The 20,668-nt window shown below is 38.9% G+C and overlaps 1 protein-coding gene across 1 annotated transcript in view; it reads left to right on the top strand.

Annotated features, from left to right (window-relative positions):
- Positions 1 to 20,668, top strand: part of SI (sucrase-isomaltase) — a 146,433-nt gene that overhangs the window by 53,597 nt on the left and 72,168 nt on the right. Inside the window, exons 14-23 of the mRNA XM_019491830.2 lie at positions 1,211 to 1,324; positions 6,256 to 6,340; positions 7,300 to 7,417; positions 8,560 to 8,731; positions 9,874 to 9,990; positions 10,539 to 10,693; positions 12,655 to 12,739; positions 13,010 to 13,066; positions 15,065 to 15,189; positions 16,142 to 16,230. Coding sequence (XP_019347375.2) covers positions 1,211 to 1,324; positions 6,256 to 6,340; positions 7,300 to 7,417; positions 8,560 to 8,731; positions 9,874 to 9,990; positions 10,539 to 10,693; positions 12,655 to 12,739; positions 13,010 to 13,066; positions 15,065 to 15,189; positions 16,142 to 16,230 — 1,117 coding nt within the window. The remainder of the gene's footprint in view (positions 1 to 1,210; positions 1,325 to 6,255; positions 6,341 to 7,299; positions 7,418 to 8,559; positions 8,732 to 9,873; positions 9,991 to 10,538; positions 10,694 to 12,654; positions 12,740 to 13,009; positions 13,067 to 15,064; positions 15,190 to 16,141; positions 16,231 to 20,668) is intronic.

Raw genomic sequence — 20,668 nt, 5'->3', positions numbered from 1 at the left:
TTGTGTACCATCCTCTCCACCTTCTCTGGATAGGGCCCTTGTACACATGTGGAATATCACTGTAATTTATGTAGCAGACTAAAATACATGGGATGTGTTTTAGTTTGCTACGTAAAAAAAAGTCATTTAAATCGAAATATATTGCCAAATGTGTACGCTGTTATGAAATTTAATCGTAACATGCTGGTGAATGTGTACATTGTTATGCAATTAAATAATCAAAAAGGGCATTTAAATCACTAAAAGGGGCAATTTCTTAGTGTACAAGGCCCTTAGTCACGTGTATAAGGGCCCTTTTATTCTATGACTATAAACCAGTCACAAGGTCAGACTTCAGACAAAATATGTATTTATATTCCTATGCCTGTGTTTTCACATGGACAGCTTTATGTAGCCTTGCTGAGGGTGAGAAGTTTTGATTCCTTTAAAGTATTTAGTAAAAAGACCACTAAAAATCCTGTATTTAACTAAATACTTTTGCAATAAAAATTTAATGGCAAATGTTCTGTGGGTTTCAGCTCATCTATATATTAACGGCGTTGCATTTTAATTGCAGAAAAATGTGGATTTTAGGTTACTGTTTTTAATGTGAAAACTCGGGATTTTTTTTTTTTTTAATCGGAGAAAACCAGGATCCCTGATGACGACTGTATATACAGAGTAAGGGCAAAACCATACCCGATAGTAAGGAAAATGGAATTTCTTTATCTTTCCTGTCTAAGCCGACAGGAGGACGATATTGTTAAATGGGACCATTCTCTTCTGATAATTCCATTTTAGGAAGCTATTCACAGTAATGTACACAAGGCAGCTTTGAGTGTTCTTACATTATTAGAAGTACACTTCAGGAAAAGTGGACTTCAAAGCAAATGAGACAGAAAACCTGTTCTTTATTGCAGTTCTGCCACCTGCTATAATTGCATGGAAATGGAGGAAAAAAAGAAAGACTATAAGCAACTAATAGTTGAATTTAGGATGTGAAATTGTTCTGAGAATCACAAGATAATTTTCCCAAGCCATATATGTAGAACAAAAAATATTCCTTTGATTGATTGTGCTAATATTATTATAAGATTACACTCGGGGAGGGTTTACATACTGGAAAAATATTACTAACAAATGGGAATGTTTTTTTTATAATGTTCCTTACATTAAAATAAATCTTTTCTGATATAACTAACCAGTTACTGTCTCCTCTGTTACATTCTAGGTATGGCCAGGACTGACTGTGTTCCCAGATTTCACCAATCCAGACTGTACCACTTGGTGGACTGAAGAATGCAAGATTTTTCATGATCAAGTACAATATGATGCAATCTGGATTGTAAGCTATCACATTTTTATATTTTAGGGGAATGGAGGCAATTAGAAGCTTGAACACAGCATGTTTCCTTTCTCATCTATCCCTATGCCTTGGGAACATTTATTAAATTATTAATATCAAAATGTGGCTTACTAATATACTAATCTTTTAGTTGCAAAACCAGACATTTAATGAAATGCAGGCAATGTTGAAACCAATGGGAGTTTTGCCATTCACTTCGGACAAACAAGTTTGATATTTGTTTTTCCTGGCTATTGTAATGCTCCAAACATTGGTCCTAAGCCTAATGCCAATAGCAGACATTAAACACTTGTTAAAGGAAATCTTTTTATTCATATTTGCTACCTTCTTCCACAGGGAAAGTAGGTAGTTATATATAACTTGCTGGGAAGTAAATAGTTATAAAAACATCTAACAGAGACTTTAAATTCTTCTCCTTTTCCTTTCCTATAGCAAGATAATGACAAATGCACTTCAGAGAAAAGAACATAAAGGATGCATTGTAACATCTCAGGATGTTTGTTTCAAATTAAAAGAATTATTTTTTTTTTTTTTAAATCAGTAGACTCTATTTCAACTTTCTTGCTAATTGTTAGGTCTGACCTCTACATTGCAAATAATACCATTGCAAATGATAACACTGCACTTTCTGTGCAACTAAGGGGACCTTCTATACTTTCATGATTTGAAATACAAAACTCTGGGGCTTTCTGAATCCTACATAAGGAAAGGAATGGGTAGACGCTGTGAATAGAAAGGATGGGACTATATTGTAGCTGGAGAGGTGGAGAGCTGGAGAGTCTGTTTTGTTTGAGCCAACTGAATGTTAGATTCAGTGGTCATTTGTCTGGATTAAATGTAACCACACTGGGAGAGCTTTCTTCTGGAAATTCATAAAGTCAAAAATTTGACCAGTATAGAGTTTTAATAAAAAAGTTGGACTTGATTACTATTCTTCATGTATCCAAGCATGCCATATACATGCACACACATTCCTAGTGTATTTACAATTTTACTTTTATATTTAATTTTGAAAATAATTTTTCCTCTTTTTGATACTTTAACTACTTTGCATTTCTGGGGGAAGGGGAGGATGTGAAACTGCTGGAGACTTATTGGCTGTTCATGGAGATCCCTTGCAGTGCTTTGGACAATTCTCATGTTGGCAGATGACAGAAGGAGTATTGGTCTCATGTTGTAGCAAAGGAAGTTTACACTGGATATTAGGAAAACATTTCTTACTAGGAGGGTGGTGAAGCACTGGAGCACGTTACCTGGAGAGGTGGTGGAATCTCCATTATTGGAGATTTTAAGGCCAGGCTCAACAAAGCCTTGGTTGGGATGATCTAGTTGGGGATGGTCTTGCTTTGAGCAGGGGGTTGAACTAGATGACTTCCTCAGGTTCATTCCAACCCTAATTTTCTATGATTGTATGATTTTAGCTAATTCACTATTAATGTGCCTGGCAAAGAAGATAAGAATAGATGTTTTAATGACATGTTTCTGCTTTAATAATGGCTGTATTGTTTCACTATATAGTGATTCCTTTTCTGTGCACTTGGCATAAAAACACTTCAGCATGGCTCAGTGATAGAGTTCTTTAACAAAAGAAGTGGTGATCATATTTTTTTCTTTTCTCTATATCTCTCTGTCTCTTTTGAATTAATTTTTTTTTTTTTTTTAAGTAAAACTAATTACAGGGAGTGAGGAAAAAATAAACCAAAATAGTGAGCAGCATGTCTTGCTTTCCAAACAGTCATGACAATTTTAAATAATTGCTCTTAGCCCCTTCAGTGAGATTCAAACTTTTTTTCTGCTAAGTGACAGTATACTTTTTATTGCAGATTTCATCATTACATTTTAGATCTGAGTCCAGTGGTAAAGTATAATATATAAAGGTCTCTTTCAGAAAGCTAAACATTTGCATAAAGTAAGTTGGCCACTAAAATCAAGTTGCTTCAGCCTAAGTGCCCATGTCCTCTCATGCACATCATTTACACTGTGTATAAAGGAATATATACACAAACAGGGTGTGCCATCTTGTATAAAAAAAAAATAAATTGCAAGTCTCCTATCAGTTGTAGTATTACTGAAGATGTCTATGAGGATTTGAAGATACAGTGTATAATCTGACAGAAAATCACAAAATACATTTCCTGGTTCAGTGTCCTTTAAACAGATGAAGCCAACACATTAGGTACATAGTACCTTTATATTTAAGGCATTAACAATCAGATTTCACTGAGCATTTCCTTGAATGTTTGTTGTTTTGTTTCTGTTTCTAAATCTGAATTAAACCAAATTTACTAAAGCATATTTACTTGCCTCATGTAGTTCCCATAGCCAGCTTCTGGCTGACCTCTGTGTAGACAAGCAGTGACAAGGGGCAGTAAGAAGCTGGCTATCAATCATTCATGTACTTGATAGGGGCAGGATAGAATTTTAGACCCTGAACTCCACAAAGCATCATGCTGTTAATGGGGGGCTTTGCCCAGGCCCTAAACAGTAATAAAGAAAGGCTGCTTCCTTTATACTTATGTGAAGCTAACTGGCCACATAACTGGAGGGAAGACTGCTGTGCCCTTAAAGGGATGTAATGGTTTATAGTCTGACCTCAGTGCACCAGAGGCTAAGTACAGACAATCAAAAAGCCCAAGGTGGAATCGATTCACTCTACACAGCTTTCTCTAAGAAATGCTCTGTCCCTAGAGTATACATTCACTCAACAGTTGGCTAAGGCAGGCAAATGTCCACATTGGCCAAGGCCAGAAGGTAAGGGGTGCTCATGCATACTCCCAGCCCTACCCCCTCAGCAGCCCCCTACCTGTCAGCCACGGGGGAGAGGTGGGGGGAATGCGCTGTTGCTCTGGTCCCTAGCCAGGGCCTGCACAGTGACAGGAGGAAGCCCCCAAGGTGGGGGCTTTTCCTACTGAATCAAGGCTCTGCTGGGCTGTGAACATCCTATCCCCCCCCACCCTCGCCACCCCCTCCAGCTGCCAGCTGGAGTGGGGATCCATTCCTTCCCCTCCCCGTTGATGCCCCCCCCCCCAGCAGACAAGCACAGCTGATGAGAGCTGGGGAGGCTGCCTTAGCAATATGACAGCCAAGGGTGGGACCTGATCTGCAAGGTGGGGGCAGGTGGGCTGCTATGCATCCTGGGATACAGGGGGATTGAGACCTAACTTGTGTTGGGTGGGAGTGGATCTGGAACAGAATTTTGATAGACCAGTTTAACTTTAAGTAGTTAAATTTGATACTATATCCGTCCAGGTCTATCTTAAACTGGTTTTGGCCATTTTGAAACCTATTTATGTGCACTGAACTTCTGTTCTGTTACAGGTTTAAACTGGTTTTCAATCACTTATACCAGTTTATGTGTAATATCTGTTCCTAGCCAAAGAGTTTTGGTCTTACCTAATCTCAGAGCATTCCCTGGTGTATTGATACTCCATACTTAGTTTGCTTTCTAACTGAAGGCACTGTCTGAGGGGGTTTTTTTCTTCATGTAGTCAAATTGTTTTTTAAACAAAAGCACCAGCAGAGACAGGTAATACTGAAGGTGAGAAAGGGCCAGATGGTTTTTCATTTCTGCCCTGCTGGAGTTGTCACCAAGAATGCATGCAAATTCAGCAGTCAAGTTTAATGTTGTATGACACTACATAAGAAAGGAAACAAAACCTTTTTTGATTCCAGACAGAAGGAGAGTATTATAGGGCATGTCCACATGTGGCAATCATCAAGAAATGATTGCCATATGATTGTGTATAACAAATCTACCTTTGGTGTAGGTAGCTTAGATAACAGTAGCACTTAAGATGCTGTTCCAAGGGCTTTCACAACATTTGAACACAATCTGGAAGCTTAGGTCTTTGCTAGAGCCTGTACTGCAGTCAAGTTATTGTCTCCACTGCTTTTTCTGAACTACCTAAATGAAAGCTAGTCAAACATTGCTACATATGCCACAATCAAACCTCCAGTTTCAGACAAATCCTTAGACAGGAAAAAGCAAACTTTTTAAAGAATAGTCTGTGTATAAAGGACCTGATTCTCATTGACTATCATGATGTTTGTTTTTGTGTGCTGAGTACTAGCAGATATCAGTCTTGTAAAGTTATGTTTCTGTTGGAATAAAAATTGATATGTAATTAATGTCTTAATGTAACCAATGGTTTGCTTTACATAAGCTATATCAGCCCTTGAATAAAGGGGTCAGCAAACCCTTTTGTTCAGTGGTGAATGCCAAATGATAGAGATTAGAGGTTAGCAGGATACCTATTGGTGCTTAATATTGCCAATGGTGCAACTCTGACCTTAACAGTTGCTTCATGTTTTTGTTAGCATACATGAAATCATTGGACTTTCTGTCTCTTGTTTGTAGCAAAACAATGGGGTTGATCAAAGGTATAGGATATGAAATGAATCTATATGTCAATATTCTTATTGTTTCTAGCAGTTGCAATACATAAAAACAATTTTCTTTGTATTTATTAGGTCTTCTGGCAAAGTTTGTGCCCCGCAATTTAATATTGTTCTTCCAAATAACTAACATATAATCTAATATCTAACTCTTTTAAATAACAAATATCGTGATATGTCATTCTAGCAATTTATTTGTTGCATTTTGTCAACTTAAAATAGGATACTGATATCATGCATAAATACTTTTCATATACTCATAAGCCTGCTCCTGTGAATAAATAGGTAAGTTATCTTAGACACATTACCATGAGACAGCTAACAAAGAAAAACATAAGAGCCTATATTAATATGTGAATGAGTAGGTTTGATATTTTAGTTATATATTTGTATTTTAAATTGGAGCTACCAATATCACACTATCAAAATGTTTTTAAAGAGCTAGGATGAAAAGAATGCACAGAGTCCATTTAAGGAAACATACTTCAACCAAATCTGCTTGTTTGTTTTACCAGGATATGAATGAAGTATCCAGCTTTATTAGAGGTTCGACAAGAGGCTGTCAGCAAAACAACTTAAACTATCCACCTTTCACTCCCAGTGAGTTCATATTCTTTAATTGTATGGTAGAAGTCCAACTGGTTTTGTGACAGAATTAATTGATGATACCAATATTAATTTTTGGTTTTTTGAGTGTGTTTGAAACATTCATAACAATGGAAGAGACAATGGGAAATATAAACACATGGTGCATTATCCTTAGTCTTTGGTACTATTTCTAAAACTCTGAAAGGCCAATGGCTTTACCTTTTGCAGCCTGGCCCAAGTAAACGGGCAGTATGTCCCAGACATAGGACAGGAACCGTATTGTTTTCTGGAGAGTTGTCTGCCTTCTGCTCTCAGTCTACCCAGAGCACACAGCAGCAGCACTGGCATACTCTCTAGATGGCCTCTTCAGGAAAAAAAAAAAAAATCAGGATGGCTTCTTATACCTTTTACTCTTCGGCTGAGTCACATATCTAGGTTCATAATTAAGTCCACAGTGAGCTTAATTAATGCAAAATAAACAAACAATGCATTAGGAAGAGAAGCATTGGAAGGTGATGGCATTGAAGAGAGCCTATAGTTACTATTTAATCTCACCTAGATATGGTGCATGATTTTATCATTCTGAATTCTGAACAAATTGAATTACATTATATGTCAATATACTAAACTTCACTCAGTTACCAAAGCTGCATTTATAGCAGTGTTAGTTGTAATGGATGAATTCTTCTGCTGTTTATGTATTGATTGCTCCGAGCTATAGGGAGCTCTAAAGCAGAAAACTATCTCTGTTACAACACAGAATAATAAAATCACTAAGCCTCAAGTCTAACTTACTGTTGCATGAGGTGAGATACAGATCAGTGCCTTTTGTTTCATTCATGAAATACTATGTTTACTGTAAATATGAAGCAAACAAAAGCCCCTCCACCATGTGATTGATGTCAAGAGACAAGAATGGATATATTTAGAAAGGGATGTTTTGGTGCCATGGTCTGTGTTCTTCTCCAAAGGGATTCTGGATGGACTCATGTATTCAAAGACAATTTGCATGGACGCAGTGCAAGCTTGGGGCAAGCACTATGATGTTCACAGTCTATATGGATATTCCATGACCCTGTCTACTGAAAAGTAAGAACTGCTTTCTCACCATTTTTACATAAAGATCCAAAGTGGACATATATTTTAGCCACTTTAGGCACTCACTTTACAGTTCTTTAAACACACTTGATTCTTCCAGAAAATGCTAAGCATCTCCTTTCTGGAAATCTGATTCTTTTGTGGTGTCTGAAGCTACACATCCAAAACAAGAAGCACCCCAAATCACTAGGGCTTTTTATTACAGTGCTCCATTCTGTATAAATTTCATATTTTAAAATGTTGGGTGAATGCCTAACCTTTGTTTAAATGATTTAAGACATTATAATTTAAAGCCCGTGTAAACACAGTCCATTTCAAACAGGAGCAGATGAAGCAATGGTTCTGCACTTTAACACAGCCCAGGGAACCACTGTCTTGAGACAGAGGTGAAAGTATCTTCGCTTCTTTCCACTTTGCCCTTAAAGATTCCACTAAGCCATGTTTATTTCACATGGAAGGGTCTGGTTTGGGTATTGTTGGAAAAGAGGAGGGAAATTCATGCCATTATCATGTGTCTTGTTTTCTGCTTGGTTAGGCATAGTGGGGTTTAAAAAATTCATAGTTTTCAACAGTTATTTTCTCCCTCATGAATTCTCACCCTCAAACTGGCAACCACATGTTAGGACCTCAACTGATGTAGCTCTATTTAAAACAGTGGAATTATGCCAATATTTACTAATTAAGGCTCTAGCTCAAAGGTTAGCAGACAAAACAGGAAAAAAATCAATTGGGAGGTTTAACATTGGGAGCTTGACTAAAAGACATCCTGCTAACTAGAAGTAAGACTGCCTGCTGGGCCTCACAACTTTTGTAAATTAATGAAATTTTATTAGCATTTTATTTGAAATACAAATGTATTTTGTTGAGATCAGTTCATTTCTCATTCTATTTTGTGAAGAGTGATGTTGAGTTCAGAAACTCTGTAAAACCTCTCTGTCCATATTTTTATTATCTGTTACCTCTGAAGAGCAAAAGACTAAACTAGCAGGCTCACACCATCTTTAATGAAGTATCGAGGAGGATGTATTTAATCCAAGGGGCTGGAGGGTTTAGCAGTAGGCATAGATGGGCTCGCAGACTGCATTTAAACTTACCAATCTTTTGTTTTAATTCCAATTTTGCTTAATTTTTAGAGCCATCCAAACTGTTTTCCCTGGAAAAAGAAGCCTCATTCTTTCTAGGTCTACCTTTGCTGGGTCAGGAAAATTCACAGGACATTGGCTGGGAGATAATTTTGCAACTTGGAATGACATTAAATGGGCAATACCAGGCATGCTGGAATTTAATCTCTTTGGAATGCCTTATGTATGAAACATTTATTTATATTAACTCTTCTTAAGCAATGATTAAGAATTAACAGTGTATATCTGCAATACTTGACTATATAATCGATAGCAATAAGAAAAAGTATCTTATTCTTCAAGCCATAAATTCATTATCTTCAGTAACAGAGTAAGTCATTCACCCTTCATCCTCGAGTACTGCTTTAAACAAGGCAGCTTCTATGTCTCAATTCCTGACTAGGCTAGCGTCTATGATGATGTAGCATGTTATTATCTGTGTTTGAAGCCATTGGTCAACTTTTTATTATTTTTCACTCTTCAGTAATTTGCTCTTTGAGTTGACACTGTGTGCTGTTTTGCCACTGCACCAAACATGGGAGAGGATCCACCTATTTACAAACTAATGGCATGTCCAAATTCCATTTTTAAGATGTGAATTCCTATGATAGTGTTTTATTCTTAACTGTATTTGTATCTATTAATATTGTTTTATGGTAGCAACAACTGTTTGGTAGTACATTCAAAAACATTCAAGGGGGAAATTGTGATGTAAAGATAAATTAAGAACAAAGAGAATAAAATAATCTATTTATATAGACCCTGATTCACTATAGTTGGTTACTAGTGACAATATGAACTGCTGTACATATACAGATACATGCAGATATCAAAATATTTGCATCAGACTTGTATTCATAGATTTAATAGATTTTCAGCTTCGGAAGTGACCTTGGCAGATCATAGAGTCCAACCCACTTCCCTGGGCAGGAAAGGGTGCTGGGGTTAGATAACCCCAGCCAGGTGTTTGTCCCATCTTTTCTTAAAGACCTCCAAGTTAGGGGGGAGCACCACCTCACTTGGATGCCCATACCAGATTCTGGTAACCCTTACCATAAAGAAGAGTTATTCCTTTCCCTGCAATGATACTCGTTTGGTTTTTTTATGTATCAGTGGTCTCTTCTGATGATTTTTTTTAAGCAAGAGTGATGCGGGAGATAAAATACCTTTCCTTAAACTCAGATGAATTCCATTAGACCCACATACTTCCCCTTCTCAAAGCACAGAGGTACCTCAGTTGATATATGCATATAGAGAAGAAACTACTGTTATGTCAGCCTGTATAATTCTATATTTACAGTATTTTGCCAACATATATTTCTTCAGATTGGAGCAGATATTTGTGGGTTTGTCTATGATACTACAGAAGAACTTTGTAGACGGTGGATGCAAGTGGGAGCATTTTACCCCTTTTCCAGGAATCACAATGCTGAATATAATATAGTAAGTAACTGATGCTTATACAACTTTTCTTTAAAAATTGGTAACAATAATATTTTACTGCTGGTGTTTTACACTGTCTTGCCAGTAGAATATGGATATGCTACATCTCTGCTAGCACAACAGAACTGGAACAAATATTATGGATATAATTATTTTCTTGTCCTTACTCATTTTTTACTCAGTTTTTACTGCCCACAAGGGTTATCCAACTAGCATACTACAGCAGCTCTGCCTCCTGCCTTCTAACACTCTACTTAATTAGAATTTCAATCAAAGTGGGTTACATGTATAGTTCACTAGATTGCAGTTGATATTTCGCGTCCATAAGCTATCTTATGAAATTCTGACTCCAAAAGATTCAGCTACATTGGAAATAATTGTATGTATTGTGCCAATTTCCCCTCTGGCTTCAGCAGCTGCATGGTCATTGAGTAGTAGTTCCCTTGGACTCCAGAAGTGTTTCAGCTGCTTGTTGAAATTTGGCCTACAGTGCTTTCCAAAACACATTGCCCTCTCTATAACAATAATCCTCTAACCTTTATCGTCAGCCTCAAGATCCTGCTGCATTTGGAGCAGATTCTCTTCTGGTAAGGACGTCAAGGCACTACTTGAACATTCGCTACACTTTGCTGCCGTACCTCTACACCCTCTTTTACAAAGCTCATACGCAAGGAAGCACAGTTGTGAGGCCACTTCTTCATGAGTAAGTGCACTGATCACAATGTATATAAATGTTGCGTTGGTTAGGAAGAGGGAAGGGAATTCAATAGGCAGAATATTATGCACAAACAATTTGGGAGAGAGAGGTCATAGCTGCATTTCATGTTTGTAGGTATAAGAAACATTGCCAGTGGCTCTAAAATGTATGCCGTTGCAGCAGAAGTTAAGGATGTGACTCTCTTTTTTGTTTGTTTTTTTTTATGAGATGCATACTAGGATGTCTCTGGAAGCAGGTTGGGATACCTGCTGCTTTATAGGCTCTCTGCTTCCTCGGGAGCTTTTCAGCCAGTCCTCTATACACACAAACTGTCTTTGAACTAAACAAATGTAATATGGGTGGTATTCCAAGATGTACCCCCTCTCCAATTGAAGGGATCAGAGCAGGTGCACAAGCACTGTGGGAGGTGTAGGGACCCTCCTTCCCCTATAGAGCAGAGCTAGATCACCAATGGGGACTTAACTATATACATTTTAATAAGAAAAAACAGTAGTGGGAACATAACATACCCCCCATAACCAAGGGGTATAGGAGACACTACAATGCCCCAGGGGGGTAGGATTCGATAAAGGTTAGGCACTTACAATCATAGACATATTCATCCAGTTGACAAAAGACAGGGTTAACAAAAATATAAAACACCAACAGCAGAATAAACAATACTGGTTGGTGAAATATAAAATGCACAAAATACAAAATGTCAATAACAAGAAATATAGGGCCTAGGTACTTAGAGGGGGAAAGAAGGAAACACAATGACCCCTTTTCCACTGCAACAAGAATTTTCCCCTGTTATTTCCCTCACCCCAATTCATCTTAGCTGGAACCTGAACTCAGATCTCCCCTACAGGAGGCAGAAACCTCTACCGCACAGCCACCAGTGCTAGGACTGCTCCAAGTTGCTAGGGAGTCTGACCTTCCAGGGGCCCCTGCCTCATATTAAGTCTCTTGCTGGAGGAGATGGAAGCAGAGCTGGGAATCTCTCAGGTCACTGCTCAGCTTCTTGCTAGAGCTGGGGAGCCTCTCCTGCTTGCCACAGCCTCTCATAGCCGATCCTGGAGCCCAGCGGGGAGCCTCTCCTGCTGGCCACACACCCTGCTGCCTGCAGGTCCCACTCCTTCAGGATCTTCTGGAGCAACTGCTCCTGCCCCACTGGCCCAGCTCTTGCCAGCTCTTTGAAACACTTTCCTCGTGGTCCCTCACTGGTCTCCCCTGAGTTAGCTGCACTGCCCCCTTTTATCCCCCTCCAGATAACCCTGGAGCCAATCAGGGGACATGGAGGGTGAGTCTCTGGGACCTGATTGTTGAGGAAAGGGAATCCCAAGCCCTCCAGTCATCTTTTGCACTTTCAAAACCCCTGGGCCAAATCATTACCAGCTAGCCCATCACACAAACAAATAAGTAGGCATATGTAGGAAGGATTAGCAATGGCAAAAAGACAAGACAAGCCCTGTTTTTAAAATGAGCAAACAAAACTCACTCCTTCTCTGGATGGTAAGAAAAGCCTTTTAGCTCTGGCCCAGTACTGTCATGTGGCCCCTTTCTGGTAGCAAGGTTATCTGGGTTCTAGCCTGCCTCCTGGCTCTTTTCCTTTCACCACTCACCACCTTGTCTTTGCTTCTCTGGCGTTTTAACTGCTAGTGGCATACTCCCGCGTTACATACTGGGATCCTACAACAGGGGTTTATGCTCCCTCTTAAAGGGACTCCAAACAAGAAATATTTCTGTTTTCCTATATTAACTAATTCAAGTAAACATGAGAATATATACTGGCATGTACATTTTTTTTTTCTTGTGGAGCTAAAAACAAATGATAAGTTTGCAGTTATTAGTTTTACCATGTTCCTAGGGAGATGGCCTGGAATCAGTACCTTGAATCATTAAGTGCTGTCCCTAAAAATATAGTAATTATATAAAATGATGTGACTGCTTTCTATTTTATTTAGATTCTATTCAGATGAAGCAACATGGGCTATTGATAGGCAGTTCTTATGGGGTCCTGGACTACTCATCACTCCTGTACTGGACCCGGTATGTTCAGTTATATCTTATGCAGCTTCTGTGCCTCAGTTGAGGAATAATCTCCAAGTGTAGGGAATAAATTTTCATTGCATGTGGCTGGATAAGTATTTATTTTCCATCTCCAATTTCAATGATTTTATGAAAAATTCAACATGTTGGTCAGAAGCCTTACAGAAAAATTATCAGATATACTCTTCTCACCCTAGACTTTATTGTCATTTTAGAAACTTTGTTTTAGGTCCCGACTTGAAAATTTGTTTCTTTTTTTTCTTATTTTAGGGTGTAGACAAAGTGACAGCATACATTCCTGATGCAGTGTGGTATGATTATGAGACAGTAAGTTGATCCATATAGTGAGTTGGGGTGTGAGACTGTCTGCCTATTCTATACTGTGCTGTGTACAGTATTCCATATGTCGCCATGTTTAGTCCAGAGAGTAAAACTAGGGAACACAGAAGAACCTGAAGTAAGGAAAAAGACGAGAGAAAAGGGAATAATGAAAGGAAAGATAAAAGAGAGATGGACAGAGGGAAGGTAAAAGATTGGATGGGATGGTGCATTGAGCGAGACTGGAAAGAAGGCAAAACAGATGCTGAAGGGAAGACATGTCTTTTCCATGTTCCATACAGTGCTGAGGATAGAACATTAGTTAAATGTTGAATTACATACTGTATTTTCTTGAATATAAGACACAATGTTCCCCCCACCTCTCAACATGGTGGGTGAAGGGAAATTCCCTCATCCTACATTCACATACAAGGAAACCACATCAAATAAATGGTCTATCTTTTGAACTACTGGTAAAAAGCAATACGTGCTTAGTCATGGAAACCAACTATGAAGTTGATTAAATGCGGGCAACACTGAGTATAACTATAAATTACATGGTCTATAGGGTGCAAACGTGCTGATGGGAATCTACCTAATTTTTAATTTTTTTTTTTGTCAAGGAAAATGTTTCCTGTCCCAAGTCAAATTGGGCAAATCAATTGCAAATCTGTGTGAGTCATTCAAGGACCTATGTGGCCCTGCTACCAGCAAGCATCCTCAAACACCTCCCCCCACTCTTGGGGCTTCACATACTTCCAAATCCTTTGGTGGGCATCCTACATGCAGGCCTAAGCCTGGAGGCTTGGGATTTGGATGCCCCCAAATTTCGCCTGCCATCTACTGTATGGCCACAGGAGCAAGCTAGACAGGAGTCTCCCATTTCCAAAAAGTCAGCGTATAACAGAGATCTTCTCACTGGAAGTGAAAGTAGGAGGCTAACTATGCATTGCCTCAATCAGGGTACTACTCTCTGCCATGTTCATGGATTTCCCCTGCCAGTAGGAAAACCACCTGGTGGTCATGGTATTTTCTCTGCCAGGGAACCACCCATAAGAATATGTTAGTAAAATCCATCTGAATAAGACTACCATATTGAGCACAGTGCTTGGTTCCAGTCATGAGTGAGGGAGCGGGTTAATTAGCACATGGACGTATACTGAGAAGTGCTGAGCTGTAGGATCACCGTGGCCTAAAATGCTACTGTATCTGCTGGGACCTAGCCCAATAACTATATGGCAAATCATGAGCCTTTTGGCTTAAAACTAATATCATGCATAATTTGTACTATATACAAATTGTCTCAGATCAAGTGTCTTGGCCTCTTGTGGGCTAAGATCAAGTGGGGGCATCCAAACCACAAGAACTTTTGGCTTAGGCCTGCTCATAGGATGCCTGCCAATGGATTTGGGAGTACCTGAAGTCCCAGGGCAAGACTCTGGGTTGGAGTATGCTCACCAACTGTAGTGCCATACATGGTGTTTAGAATGATTGAGTTCTGCCTGTTCAATCGATATGGTCTTTGGAACAATTGAGTTCTGCTCAATTGATATGATTTGGCTGATTTGACCCAGAACAGAAAATATATTAATTAAAAAAAATGGTACTATATATTTGTTGGTATAAAAGTGTTACTTAAAAGTATGTTCATGGAGTACCTGTGCTATAACTTGAAGAGATTTTAAAAAAGGCAAAATGTATCAATTTTGAATGAACTACATCTATGGGTACTATATACAAATTACTACAAATACGTTTATTTCAAGGTCAGCATTTTCAAATTTGCCCCTCACATCCACAGACTCTGGGAGAGCAGGGTCTGACAGTAAGGAGGGGGGGAAAGGGGCTGCAGGGGAAAGAAGTTGGGGTGCAGAAGGCAAAGGAGGTACCTGACCTGCTCCCCAGACTTATTTTCCCTGCTGTAGCAATGGAAACTGATGAAAGCTCAGAATAGTATGGACCATTCTCTGTAAAATATCTAACTTCTTTCTCACTTCTATGAATTAGGGTGAAAGACCATTGTGGAGAAAACAACAGGTTGAGATGTATCTCCCAGCAGACAGACTAGGACTTCATCTGAGGGGAGGCTACATCTTTCCTACTCAGCAACCAGCTAATACAACAGTTTACAGGCATGTTTAAAGCTGTGATCTTATCTCACCAGACCACTATCGAATGTGGTCCTATAACTGTCAGGTTTTGGTGGCAGCATCACGTGGGATAAATTGAAGACGAACTTCTGACTAGAGTCCTAGTACAGTTGAGAATGCATGGCCATGTTCGAGAGTCCATTCTCTCTAGGGTTCTTCAGATCAGTCCCCAAAGCTGTGGAAGCACCAGTTTGTACACACACAATTAAATTATGAATCTTGAGTAAGGATCAGTGTGTAATTCTGCTGCCTTAGGGATAAATCAGAAACATGCACAGACTTCCTCTGGGTTCTCCTATGCCCCGGAGAAATGGGACTAAACTATGTCAGTTAAGGTTCCTCCCACTGCCTACCTCTGTCTGTCCTGGTCCATTTGCGTGGGAGAGTATCAGATCTGCAGGGGTTGATCTGCACCTATAACCTACACAGCTACCTATGATATAGATAGTCTGGAGTGGCAGGAATGTAAGTGTTCCCTTTCCCCTGTTTTCACCCTCACTGTGAGGGTATGTAAGGTTAGTTCCAGTACATAATATATAACAGATGCTAGACCAAATTCTTGTCTGAGTACATTAAACCACAGATGTAAAATATCTGAGAAGGAAAACAGCTTATTGCATTTGCACCTTAAAATTTGGTAAGAACTGTAAACCTCAATACACTTTCATGATGAATTAAACAATGTGATTCTTGATTAATGAACAGTTAATTTTGTATTGTGTTTCACTCTTGCCACGGTCTTCCAGCTCCATACAAATAAGGTAGTTTCTGCAGTTGAGGTTTTTTTTTGTTTTTTTTGGAAATATCTCAGGATAGAGTAGGGAATCCTATAAAAATAGTGCAATTTTGCAAGCATATATTTTAAGAGAAGCAAATATACATGGTGTCTAGAAATGATTTACGCACTGAAGTCAAATAATTTTTCTTTTTACAGTCGTAAGAAATCGTTGGGACTTATCATTGCATTAGATGACAATGGTCAAGCAACTGGAGACTTATTCTGGGATGATGGAGAATCCAGAGGTGGGCACAGTGAGATGCATGTTGCAATTAAAATCTTAATCACTGAAGATAACTGATGTTAATCCTTTTCTCTAATTCCACTGATCAAAAACGCTACTACTCTGAGCAAATTAATGGTAAAAGGCAAACAATTGCAATCAAAGACCCTAGTCTGCAAATTTTATTCATGCATAGTTAAGTGGGACGTGCCTAATTATTTGAAATAACCATCCTTAAAATGAAGAAAATGTAATGTCTGTTGACAATTTGTTAGCACTTTTTGCTATTTTTTACTATTAACATTATACAATATCTCATAATAGCTTTAAAAAGCTGCCGGTTTGATATTTTAACACACTGACTTTCAAATATACTGATGTAAATCTACATTAAGTCTAATAGAAGCAAAGCTGCAAAAATGGAACAGTTGGCTGCAAGATTCAATATTAAGGTGAAAAACTAGCTCCCTTATAAAATATGGGAGTGTGTTTAAACTTCCAGGGATGTCGATAGGATTTTTTTCTGAACAAAACCTATATAATTGGAGCAAAAGTTTCCTCTCCCAGCTTTTTCACTCTGTTTGTTTGAATATAACTTCTCTTCATATAAACCTTAAACTAGATAATTCAGAAACATGTTGTGATTTTTGTTTATACTAATGTGTTTACTAGGGACCTGTAGTTTAGCGGCATCTTTCAGTGCCTGAAAAAAACATAACTTTGTTGATGTGGGAACGGAGCTTAAACCAGCACAACTAAATGCCTACAGGTGGCATGACTACACTGGTACAAAAAAAATTGGTAGATTATATAAACCCCTAAACTGGGATACCTTTACCAATCCAGTGGAGAACTACCTCTGAAAAAATCACAACACAAGTGCATCAGGATTAATTACATTAATCTGGGGACCTTTGTCCATCCTAGAGTGGCGTTTCATCAAGGTATATCAATTATTTGCTTCTCTCATACAATATCGAGGCCGTCTATTATGTACATGTATCTTAGAAATAACTGCTTTGTTGTCTGGTTGTGAACATTGTCTAATTTACGTTGGTGTAGAAAATTATATCGATTACCCTGGAGAGTGTGAGCATCGTTCCAGGGCCAAGCTTCTGAATGTAGGCTAAATTCACTTGAATATTAAGTGAATGCTTTCTTTTAAATGCTGTTGTATCCAAGTACAATAGTATCATTGGTAGTTCGGGAATAATAATAAAAAAAAAACCAAACAAACGTGCATACAACAAATCTTTCCTCACTGATGACTTTTGTTTTGCAGTGTTAGTAAGAGTTGAAGCCAGTGAAATCACCAATATGTGCTCTGAATAATTGGGTTCTCTTTAATAGATGTCATGAAAATAAAAAAAAATAGATTTATATTGTCTTATGCCAGCTATAGAGTTTAGTTAAATAAAATATCTAAGTTTTACCTCTCTTGCAAAATAGTGTAATATTAGTCACAATAATCTTCAAATTAAGACAATTATGAAAAATGAAGGGAGCTTTGGATTTTGAGTTAAGTAGTCATTGGGTAATATTTTTCAGAAGCGCTTAAGGGAATGACATACAAAGGAAATAGACATTTAAATCCTTTTGGCTGCTTTAAATTCCAGGCTTTGTTCTTTTTATTATATATTTTAAGAAAAGCTAGGAACAGTTAAATATTTATTCTAAAATGCTGTCCTATATGCATTTTGCTACACACTCAGGCTTTTTTTTTTTAAAGAAGAATTTTTTTATTGTTATAGTTTATAATAGGTATTTGTAGCTTCTTTTACATGACAGATTTATGGCCTATGACAAGTAAAACTTGTATATTTCAAGACCATTTCTCCAGGAGGGTTTATCTCAAATCTTTAACACAGATGTCTCATTTTCTGATACACATCTGTGAATGGAAAAATTGGAGGATAATTCAGCTTTTCTGGAAAACTTTAGGCTGGGAATTGGAAAAAGGTCTAAAAAATATGAGCACTTTAACAATGGAAAAAGTATCTCTCTTGGAAGGCATTCAGTTCCACCTTTTCAAAGTGGAAATAAGAGACCTGCCACTTGGGAGCATGTTGGGCATGGTTACACATGCTTTGGGGGTGAAGGTAGGGTGAGTAGCTCAAATTAAAGTGCCTGCAGTGTCTTGTGTATTCAGTGCCCCATGTTTCAAAATGGCAGCAGGGGCACTTTAACTAAAACTTGTTTCGGCAGACTCAGTTAATCCTATGTCATGCAAAACATTTCAAGCCTTATGTGCCTTTTCACATCTCATGAAACTTTGGGCTGCCTTAGAAAAAGAGCTGTAATTTAGCTGATAATTGCTGCAGTAAATATTGAATGCCTGGGGCAGTTAAGCCTACAGTAGGAACAAGTTTTCCTTCAAGACCTAAGACAAGTAAGATTTTATTGTTAACGAAAACAAAATGAAATATTATGTTTTTTAAAAAAAACATGTTTTTAAACTTTCTAAAAATGTATGGCTAGGTACAGACATTGCACACAAACTGGTATAAGTGATCAGAAACTGGTCTATACCTGTAACCAAACAGAAGTTCAGCACCTACAGTGTTGTTTAAAAATGGCAGTAACTGGTTGGCTACTCAGCCACCCCTGTGCCAGACCTGTCGGAGGCAAGTAGCGGGGAAGGGAGCATCCTGTAGTTCACTTTTTTTTTATCTTTGTACAATGCCCCTGAGGATCCTGAATTGGGCCCCTTAGAGAAGTTGGAGCATGGGAGATGAGGGTGACACAGCAGCTCTGAGCTGGGAGCAGCCTTGGCTTGATGCCATGCCTGGGTGGAAGGTGCAGTAAGCTTGCCAGGTCCCTGTGTGGGCCCAGAGCACTGGCCTGGGCTCACTGCTACCACCACATCCTCCTTCTCCTCCTCCCAGACATTTCCTGTCTTTCCCTGCAGAAAAATCTTTTTTTGCTCGCTCAGGGCTGCCATGCACATGAGAGGGGGAATGGGGGATGCCAAACACAAACTCTGCTACCCCTGCCCCCTGACATCTACCCCCAGCACTCCTCACCCTGGGGAGAAGGCTGGGAATGGGGCTAGAAGGAGGGGCAGCTGCTCCCCCCTGGCCTCTGCCCCATGCTAGGATTGGGCTGGTAGGGATGGGGATGGGGGGGGGGGGTTATGAGTGTAGAAATTGTTGCATGAAAAGAAAACCTGCTGCTGGGCTGTTCCCTCTCCTAAGTTAGGAGAGGGGGGAGAGTTTGCAGTCATCCCAGGCTGTGGGGCAGCTGAGCCTGGCATGGGGGGATGGCACCAAGGGCAGCCCGCATCATCCTACAGCATCCTGCCCCGCACAGCCTGTGATTGTGATTCCCTGCTAGCTGCCACCTATAGAGCCACCAACCTGGCTGCCAGGTGTGCCATGATCACCGCTTTGTGGTTCCCCTGACAGGGAGCTCTGGGGTCTGTGGTGACAGGGTTTGGGGACTTGAGCCAGTCAGTGGTGCTTGGCTCTGCTTAGGAGTCTCTGGCAGCCCAGGGAGCTCATGGGACATGCTGGAAGGTATGCAAAAGCACCCAAAACTTGCTGCCTTCAGCAAGGCAGACAACCTTCCCCTCCACCAAAGGGTGAAATTCTGTTCTGTTTGCTCCTGAACTAACTGAGTACACTTAGAGAAAGCCCCATAAGTCAGTTTGAATTTGCCTCAGGATTTTTGAATCTCTGTGCCTATATGAATTTTAATATTTTCATAAGACTTGTTTAAATGTTACTAGCCACTATAATCTTCTTCATGTCTTACGATGAAAACCACCTAGTATTTGATAATGAAATTGCCTATTGTGTTGCAGCCACTGAAGTATTTGTTTTGCGTTTTACAACTAAATTACATAGACTAAGAATGTAAAAGTTACTCTACATAAAAAAATACTGATCAAATTATTTCAAAAACATGGTTTAAAACATGCATCAGATATAAGAGACTGTACTGGCAACTGTTCTGGAAAGTAGTATTTATCCTGACAGTGCTTATGAGTATAAAACTTTCTTCAACTTGATTGCATACCAGAGCATTATAGTAAGAAAACTAGTAATGTTGCAAAGTCAAGCAGTCAAAAGTAAGTACATTTCAGAATTAAAATTGCCTGTGTAGCATTAATTCCCCTCCCTGCTTAATGAAACATGCCTCTAATGATATAATTCTCCACTATTTTTCAACACAACCACTCTGTCATTTAGGCCAAATGAAGTAAAGCACTTAAGCACATGAAGTTAATGACACTTTTCACATGATTAAAGTTAAGCTTTACTTATTTGGGGCCTGTATCTTTGACTACAGATGTTTCCATAAGCTTTTTTATCGTGCAACAGCCTCTACTGTAATGAGCCTTTAAAATTCTGAACTTTTAAAATGAGTTGAAGTATTGTTGTAGTTATTATGGTCTGGGATGATGTATTTTTTGTTATCTTTTATTGAACAAACTGTATAGGTGGGAGAGCTACTGCACA

This window comes from Alligator mississippiensis, chromosome 7 (genome assembly GCF_030867095.1).
Source record: "Alligator mississippiensis isolate rAllMis1 chromosome 7, rAllMis1, whole genome shotgun sequence".
Lineage (NCBI taxonomy): Eukaryota > Metazoa > Chordata > Crocodylia > Alligatoridae > Alligator > Alligator mississippiensis.
The sequence above is the reverse complement of the archived record's forward strand: the minus strand, read 5'-3'. Positions and strand labels throughout refer to the sequence as shown.